Source organism: Capra hircus, chromosome 16, assembly GCF_001704415.2.
Source record: "Capra hircus breed San Clemente chromosome 16, ASM170441v1, whole genome shotgun sequence".
Taxonomy (NCBI): Eukaryota; Metazoa; Chordata; class Mammalia; order Artiodactyla; family Bovidae; genus Capra; species Capra hircus.
In genome coordinates, this window is record NC_030823.1 from 49,971,600 (window position 1) to 49,980,550 (window position 8,951).

Here is an 8,951-nt window from a genome sequence, read left to right on the forward strand (position 1 = left end):
ACTTGCAGCTAGCTGCTGCTAAGTCGCTTCAGTCATATCTGACTCTGTTCAACTCCATAAATGGCAGCCTACTAGGTTCCCCTGTCCCTGGGATTCTCCAGGCAAGAACACTGGAGTGGGTTGCCATTGCCTTCTCCAGCAGAGCTCACTGCAAAAATACCATCCAGACCACTCAGTGGAAAGAAGGCTTTCTGCTCCCCCCAAAACCTACACATTTCTTACTGTCTCTGGAAACCATGTCATTATTTATTTTGCTCATTTGCCTTTTCCTCCCGCATCAGTTCAGAGTCCAGGAGATGCTTCCCCAGCCCCAAGGGCAGTCGGGCCCACAGTGGGCCTCCAGAGAGGTTTGTGGGATGCAGACAAGACTGCCCAGGCCACCATGGGCTGGCATCCCAGAACTCAAAAGATGACTGTGCCCCACAAGGGAATTCAAAGTGAAAACATCAAACACGAAAATAAGCTTAGCCCTCTTTCCTCCACGTGCTTCTTTGAAATAACAAACAGAAATGTAACAATTATCCTTCATTTTTTGTGAGTTCTACTTTCTTAGCTGCTGCTTGGCTCATCACTGTTGGGTAATCCAGAAGAGAGTGACATCACCAGTGGCCATACATCATGACATCTGGCTTGTGTCATCATCTACCTTAAACCTGAGACACCACCTATGATTGCCTGGAGACATCACCAGCCTGACCAGTTACATCCTTACATTCCATACCATGACATCATCCTGCCTGTGATGACGTCACTATCTGCTCTGCGGCATCTCTTTCATTGGCCCTGTGATGCCACCCTGCCTTCCTCACGACCTTGGCCAGCCAGCCTCTCTCCTGTCCAGCGGCTGTTGTTCCATGTCCACTGTGTCCTCGGCATCGTGCAGGTGCTGCTGGCGGCGAGGGTCAGATCCGCAGGCCGCGCGGAGGTCCAAGGCCCCGGCGGATTTGCGGAAGGCGGAGGCTCGCCTGTTCTTCGTGAGGGCATAAGTGCCCCTCGCGAATTTTCCTTTCAGATTTCCCGCGGTCCCCGCTCGGCCTGAAGGTGAGCCTCGCGCCTCCGGCCTCCCGGAGAGGCCCCCTCCCGGCGCATCGCTCGGAACGGGGGACCGGGGCGCGGCGATTTTCCCGCCTACCCGGCGTAGTCCGAGGCAGACGCGGGCGGGGTGCCCCGGCTCGCCTTTGTCGCCAGCGGGGTCTGTGGGCCGGGAGCTGACTCGTGACTGACAGCCGGCGGGGGCAGCGGCCGGGGGCGGGCTGCCCGGCGCCGGCGGCTCATTGGCTGGCGCGAGTGTGGGAAAGAACGCGGAGAGGGATTCCCACGCCCCGCAGCCGCGCTGCCTTAAATAGCCGGGCTGCTGCAGACACGCGCTTGGTAGCTGAGCCTGGGACCCGCAGAAGGGCCTGGGAAACCGCGCGCCCAGCCTACCCTCGGCTGGGGGCGGCGAGGGGGCGCACCATGCCTGCGGACACCCCGGGGAAGCTGAGGGCCTCGCCGCGGGCGGGAGCGCCGGCCGGCGCCAGCCGGACCCCAGACCAGCCCCGGAGCGTGGCCGAGCACCGGAAGGTGGGAACCTGGCCGGGCGTGGGTTGGCAGGAGCGCGGGGCCGGGGGTGGGCCGCGAAAGGGAGAGGGGAGCTGACGCCTGCAGAACTCAGTGGCTGCCGGCTCCGCAGTCCTCCAAGCCCGTCATGGAGAAGCGGCGCCGAGCGCGCATCAACGAGAGTCTGGCTCAGCTGCAGAGCCTCCTCCTGGACGCCCTCAGGAAAGAGGTGAGTTGGGGGTGGGGGCGAGATCGGGGAGCCTGGAATCCCGGCCTTCCTGGGCGGCCCGCCGCCCTCACCGGCCCCGCCCGCAGAGCTCCCGCCGCTCGAAGCTGGAGAAGGCGGACATCCTGGAGCTGACCGTGAGGCACCTGCAGAGCCTGCGGCGCGTGCAGGTGACAGGTGAGGCGAGGGCGGCGGCGAGGGCTCAGGGGCCGGGGCTGCGGCCGCGGGCGCCGACCGCCTGTCCCTGCCACCCCCGCAGCTGCCCTCCGCTCGGACCCCGCCATCCTGGGCAAGTATCGCGCCGGCTTCCATGAGTGTCTGGCCGAAGTGAATCGCTTCCTGGCTGGCTGCGAGGGCGTCCCTGCGGACGTGCGGTCTCGTCTGCTCGGCCATCTGGCAGCCTGCCTGGCCCGGCTGGGGCCCGCGCGCCGCCCGCTTCCACTGGCCCCAGCCACCGAAGCCCTGGAGCCCGAGATCTACGCGGGCCGCCCGCCGCCACCAGCGTTTGACGGCCCTTGCCCCTTGCCGCGCCCCGGGGCGGCCTTGGCACCCATCTTCCTGCCGAGGTTGGTCCTCGCCGCCCCCGGGGCCGGGGCCCAGGGCCAGGGCGCGCCCTGGAGGCCGTGGCTGCGGTGAGGCCGCGGCCCTAGAACCGACTGAGACTCTGCCAGAAAATGGTTATTTCCAGAGACCGTGTGGGGAATTTTGTTTTGTCTTCTTTGTGAAGGGTTCAGTTTGGCCGAGGCCCAGCGGCAGAGTCGGTTGATGTCTTCTCATGAACGGGCGGGCCGGGCCAGGCCGGGCCGTGGGGATTTATTCAGCTCCCACCTGGGCCGGCCGGTGCGCCACGAGGGCTATCGCCCGGCCTTGAGTTTGGCTGTGTCCCTCTGCGCTGAAGCCGACCGCCTCGAGGGAGGAGGGTGTGTGTGAGATGTCCTGGGGGGCTCAGGCAGGACTGGAACAGTTACCACTTTCCCAGAGCGTCTCTGTGCTGAGAAGAGGTCGTGCATCATCCTGGGGCACAGATCTCTTCCCGCAACCTCTCTTGAGGCCCCTAGAAGGCAGAGACGTGTTGTCTCAGGGGCTGAGCTGGGCTGAAGCTTGGGTTCTGACCTGGTGCACGGCCTGCCTTTTCCCGGGGAAGCACAGAAATACCCTTGCGCACCTGCGGGTCAAGCCTGCCCCAAGCCAGTGTCTGCCTAGCAGATGGGGTCAGCAGGAGAGGGCATCTGAGTCCTAGAGGCAGGGCCCTCGACCGGCCTGACAAAGGGCCCTTTGTATTGGAGCTCACCTCCCGCCAGAGTCCAGTCCTCCCCTGAGAGGGGAGTCCCCCGACAGTAGGAAGGAACTGGGGGTTCATTGGCAGGCCTATGCTCCTGTCTTGACACTGGCTGTGTGCTGACCCCACAATACAGTGATCCTAGCTGGCGTGGGGCATTGGCAGGGAAGCCACTGTCCTGTGGTCCCAGGTCTCCTCAGGCTGCTGCTGGGGGCTGTGCTCCAGGGCCAGTGAGGAGGTGGTTGAGTCATGTGGCTCACACTGCAGTGTCTCATCCTGAGCCCTCTGAGGTCAAGGCAAGATGGGTTTCCCATCCACAGCCAATTTCATCAGATGGTTGCCAGCCACCTGCCTGGCCAGGGAGCATCAGGGAAGAGGAGGATGAGTCACTGCTAGAGGCTTATCTCCTCCTCCAATGGCCCCAACAGTTCCTGAGCAAGGTTCATCTGCCCTCCAGGACTCAGCTGTGCACACCAAGCAGGGCCCTCCAAGTCCCGCCAAGCCAGTCCCCTCCTGCTCTCTGACTGCCTGGCCCATCTCCCTGGGTGTCCAGGGTCTGGGCCAGTGGTTTGAGGCAATGGCAGCCATGTGGGCCAGGAGCTGCACTGGGTCACCAGCAGGACTATGGGGGAGTTACTGCTGACCAGCCTCGGAGGACCTCCCAGCAGAAGAGTTGCAGAGGGTCCATTTCAAGAGCCAGAAGTTCAGCTTGTTTGGGGAAGGGGAGCTGTTTGGGGTGGAGGCTCAGTGCAGGAGGGGAAGGCAAGGGATGTTGGGATATGAAGCCAGGTGGTTGGGTGGGTAGAGGGGTGGACAAGGCCTCCTCAGAGCTGGGTTCCATGTGGCCTGAAGGAATAAAAGGGAGCTCCCCCACCTGGTGGCCAGAGGGAGGAGGGCTGCCCAGGAAGGTCACCTGGAGCTTGGGTCATCACTCCTCAGGGAGAGGGCAATCACAGTGTCAAACCAGATCCCCCTGTTCCTGGGCTGTGCTTCCTTTTACTTCCTTACTTCCTATTCCTGGTCATCTGTCCTCAAGACGCTGTCGCCAAAGAGGTGTTTGTGCTGAGGCCCCTGTCAGCCCTCCAGGGACCTCTCCGGCTCTGAGGGAACCACACTGTTGCTCAGACAGGCAAGTTCCTCTTGTCTCTGTCCCTTCCCTGCCCCCTTTGTCCCTTCCCTACTCAGCCCCCTCCCTGCCCCTCGAGGTTCTCTCCCCACTTTCCCACCTGAGGTGGCCACACCAGGCTCTGAGGGCTCTGGAGGCCAGGGCCCTGTCTGTGTCACTCACTCCTATCCCCAGCACCTGCTTGGAACAGAAGGACGCTCAGGCCATACAGACCTCATTAATTAGCTTGGGTGAAAGGAGTGTCACCCTTGATTAGATTAGGGAGTCTGAGGAACCACAGCTGAGGCTGGGCCCCCTCCCCAGGCTGCCCCTGGGCAGCTGAGGGCAGTATCATGGCGTCTGCTAGGGGTGGAGCCATGGCGGTTTCCACACACAGCCTGGACCCCTGCCTGGTCTGTGGAGAGCTGGGGTGGACTCTTCTTCCTCCCACCCTCCCCGCTCTTCCACCCATTGCCTGTCCCTCCCCTGCCTCAGAGGGGCTCTGGGGAATTCCTCTGCACCGCCCGCCCCCCCCCCCAAGTATTTGTGTTTTGGCTTTTGTCTTGCAGACTTTCTTGATGAATAATAGAGGAAGCACCTTCTCTGGACAAGCCTGCGGAGTGGGTGGGGAACTTCCTCCTCCTTGGGGGAGGGTGTGGCCCCTTTTCCCCTCCACTGGCAGGTGGAGCTGCGTTCCTCTGTAGTCTCCGTCCAGCCCAGTTCCTGGCGGGGACCAAGGGTCAATGAATGTTTGCTGAATTCCTGTGTGCAGTCAGGTGCTCTGCCTGCCTCTGTGGGTGTCTCGGCCCTGTGGAACCCTGTGACTCTGGGTCCCTCTTTCTTGCCAGTGAGGTCAGGGCTTGGGGACCAACAAAGACAGCAAATCATAGGTGTTTGAAATCTGGTGAAAGAGTTGGTCCTAACGGTGACAGCAGTCAGCCTCTCCAGGCCCATAAAACTCCAGACACTTGGGAATTTCAAGTGGGGTAGGACCTGGGGCTCCTGGGAGCCTTGACTTTTGAAAGGAGAGTCTTTAGCTTCCCGACCAGAGCTCCTGTGAGCGCCTGATTATTTCCAGGCCCCAACAGCCACCTCTAGGCTCCAGGACCTGCTCCCCTTTCCCCCAAGAAAGAAGCTGAGCCCAGAGGTATTCTGGAGCTGTGCCTGGCCGCTCTCTGCCCCTTGAAGCTCTAGGGGCCATACCTATCCTGGGAGGCACCACTGGGCAAGGAAACAGGCCCTGGGGTTGACAGCCTCCCAGGAGGCAACCCCACCCCCACCCCCCACCCCCACCCCGCTCCCCGCCAAGAGCCCCGACCTGGTACTCTACCTCTGAATGTACTGAGGTTGACCTGCATCAGCAGTAAGGTCCTGTAGAAGATGAGGTCGCAGGGGCATCCTGGCCTGTCTCTCTCTGTCTCTAACATCCTCCACTTGGAGGAGGCCTGCTGACCTTTGCTATGGAGAGGCCAACAGAGTGTGGGGTTTATAAGCTGGTTTCCAGCCTTCAGATGGGACCCCCGCTGCTGCTGACATCTCAGCTGCAATCTGAAGAGACTGAGAGCCAGGACCACCCAGCTGAGCAGTTCCAGGACTCCTACCCCTCAGAAATTGTGTGAGATAATGTGTTTGTTGTTTTAAACTGGTAAATTGTAGGTTAATTTGTTGTACAGCTATAATTAACAATAATGTTTTATGTAAAATTAAAGTAATTGTAAGTAACAGTAGCAATATACAACTAATGTGCCCACGGTCACCCAGGGCCGCCAGTATCACGTGCCCACTTGATAATGGGGTTGTGGAAGAGGTTGGGTGGAGCGAGGCCCAGAAACAGCCCTTGCAGTGGTGGTGATGAGCAGAGCAGACTGGACTCATGTCCATTGGGAAGCAGTTCCCCTGTGAGTGCCAGCTGGGCGTGTAGGGACAGGCCAGCCCCCTGTCCCCTTCCATTCCCATCCTGAGCTGACCAGCCACAGCCCAGGCCCCTTCCCTGTGGCTTGTGGGCAGGGCTGAGGGCCATTTCTGTTTCAGTAACTGAGGGGCCACACTGTATCAGAACATGGTGTTGAGGGTTCCAGGGCCCCAGATTTCAAACAAAAACAGGTGTGGGCGATGCTCCATGCTGGGAACCAGGGAGCTGACCGCCCTGCCCAGAGAGGCCTGTTCCCATCTGCCCTGCCATTCCCAGCACAAACCCTGCAACCTGCCCCCAGGGCCACACTGACTTGTCCCCAATGGGCACATCAACCCTTTTTGCAGCCTGGTGTCCGTGGTGACCAAGAGGCAACTGGCTGCTGTTGCTTCAGAGGTCTCTTCTTGGTGTCTTGCCTGACCCTGACACCCACCCACCTGGTGACTTTGGGTTTACCTCCTGGGTTCCTGCTTCAAACAAAAAGTCTGCATGTCTGTGTGGGGGGCGTGGGGGCCAATTCCTGCCTTCCCGTCTTTACCCACAAGTGGGCCAGAGGCTGGTGAAGCGGAGGACTTCCCTTCGCTAGGATCCCCCAGCACCCCTTACTCTGTCTAGCACGTGGGATAGGGCTCATCAGCTCCAGGTGTGGGGAGGCACCACGGTCCTCTCCTGGCCACCATGTCCATCCCCTGACATATGAGCTGACCATGACCTGGGCCATACATGATATCCAGGGGCTGGGCTCCAGCCAGGGTCCCTCAGCTCCTGACCCTCCCTTCACATGGCCTTTCAAAGCGCAGGCCTCTGGGGCCCTAGGCTTGGACTTTTCCTGCCAGCCCAGGATCAATAAAGTATTAGGGAAGACCTGGCTGAGTTTCTTCCTCTACCTGGATCAGGAGGCTGGTTCTGGACCAACCCCAGGCGGGAAAGGGCATCATCTGGCTGTGTATACATGGGATTTTCTTCTCTCTGTGTCCCGTGAAGTTTCTTTTGTTGAATTAAGAGGTGAGGGTGACGTCCCAGGACTGAGCTGATCAGTCTGTCCACTTGGAGCCCAAACTCTTTGGTCAGACTTTTCCAGAGCAGAGCCCAGGTACTATGGACTGAATATTTGTCTGCAAACTGCCCGTTGCCCTGCTAACTTATATGTTGAATACTACCCACTAAGGTGGTGGCTTTAGGAAGTGGGGCCTCTGGAAGGGAATTCAGTCACGGATGGGATTAGTGCCCTTCCTTTTCGAAAGGGAAGAGAAGGGAGAGCTCACGCTCACTCTGCCCTGTGAGAACACGGCCAGAAGGCAGGCTTTCGCTGGGAAGAGGTCCTCATGGAGCGCACACCCGTGCTGGCATTTGCCTCTGCGTTCCTATTGTTGATTTGTGCTGTTAGGGCAGCCCGGCTGACCAGGACCCCTGGACTTGATGTTATTACATAGACAGGAGGCAGGAATGGGCTGCTGACTGTCCCTCCCAGGACAGGAATAGGAGTTCTGAGTATTTGGGTTGGTTCTTCTTGTGCCCAGGTCCTTCCCTGCCACACAGATTTTACTCCTGTGCAAACCTAGCGATCGACGTCTTCCTGGGTTGGGAGGAGTTCCAGCCTGAACCCCAGGGTCCTGAGGAAAGTTGGAGCTGCCCCAGCCTGGAGCTGGGGAGTATTGTGTGGAGTGAATGAAATAAAGCCTGTAATGTGTCAATGAAATTTCATTTAACTATCAAAAAGGAAAAAAAAAGAGGGAATTTTATTTGAGCCAAACTGAGGACTATAGCCTGAGAAGCAGATTCTCAGAGAGTTCTGAGGACTGTTTCACCTTCGTTGTTGTTCAGTTGCTCAGTCGTGTCTGAGTCTTGGCGACCCCGTGGACTATAGCATGAAAGGCTTCCCTGTCCTTTACCATTTTCCAGAGTTTGCTCCAAACTCATGCCCGTTGAGTCGATGATGCCACCCAACCATCTCATCCTCTGTTGCCCCTTTCTCCTGCCCTCAGTCTTTCCCAGCACTGGGGTCTTTTCCAATGACATCAAAGATACAGTCTTACACTTTTTTTTGGCCACGCTGCACAGCTCGTGGAATATTAATTCCCTGGTTAGGATTTGAACCTGGGCCACGGCAGTGAAAAACCCAGCATACTAACCACTAGGCCACCAGGGAACTCCCCTCATAGACATTTTTGAGACAAAGCATCTTATATCAAAATGACATACTGATATTTTACATAACGGGCACCAAGGATACGTTGTCCAGGTAAGCACTCACACAGGAGCAGCAAGTCACCATGACCCCCTACAGAGCTGAAGAAGAACTCTTTAAGAAGTTTCATTGCTGACATCTGAAGAAAACAAATTGATCATTTCTGCGGAGCAGGTGCCTGTTTGAGGAGCTCTGGTTCCTGTGTGATGCCAATGCACACTGCATCGCCCGGGCCCACAGCAGTGAAAGCCCTCGTCCTAACCACTGAACAACCATGAAATTCCCAAAACATAGATTGAAAATGAAAGACTGGTCCTTGGGAAGTGGAAAAGAAGTGGAGTGGGCCCTACATGGCCCCAGCTGACGACTTGGAGACAATTTTCAGGCGCCGGTGCAGGGCCCGAAACCAGGCAGACTCCCTGAGTCGAGGAGATGGAGCTGATAGTCCTGAGGGACAGATGCAGCTGGAGTTCATAGCACAGGGGTCAGAAAGAAGAGAGGTGCCAGGACAGAACTCCAGAGAGCTGCAGGGGACCCTCAGACCTGATGAGAACACTCTTGTGAGGAAACTCTTCCAGGCCAGGGAAAGGACCCCCAGAGGGTTAGACAGCAACCCCTGGGTTCACAGAGTTCCAGTCTTCACCAGCCAGAACAGAAACCCTGCAACTGCAGGGCGGGTGGCAGAGTGGCCGACAGGGCCTT

At 58.5% G+C, this 8,951-nt stretch overlaps 1 protein-coding gene across 1 annotated transcript; it reads left to right on the forward strand.

Moving 5' to 3' along the window:
- On the forward strand, positions 249 to 4,173 carry HES4 (hes family bHLH transcription factor 4). The gene is made up of 4 exons (XM_018060566.1): positions 249 to 1,563; positions 1,673 to 1,768; positions 1,855 to 1,942; positions 2,025 to 4,173. Exons 1-4 carry the CDS (start codon positions 1,456 to 1,458, stop codon positions 2,399 to 2,401), a joined length of 669 nt encoding a protein of 222 aa, XP_017916055.1. The 5' UTR covers positions 249 to 1,455; the 3' UTR covers positions 2,402 to 4,173.

Bases quoted from the DNA above. Each gene is read 5' to 3' on its own strand.
- HES4 (XM_018060566.1), top strand. From the start codon at position 1,456: ATGCCTGCGGACACCCCGGGGAAGCTGAGGGCCTCGCCGCGGGCGGGA. The intron at 1,564-1,672 runs GTGGGAACCTGG...CCGGCTCCGCAG, and splicing joins GCGTGGCCGAGCACCGGAAG to TCCTCCAAGCCCGTCATGGA. The intron at 1,769-1,854 runs GTGAGTTGGGGG...CCCCGCCCGCAG, and splicing joins TGGACGCCCTCAGGAAAGAG to AGCTCCCGCCGCTCGAAGCT.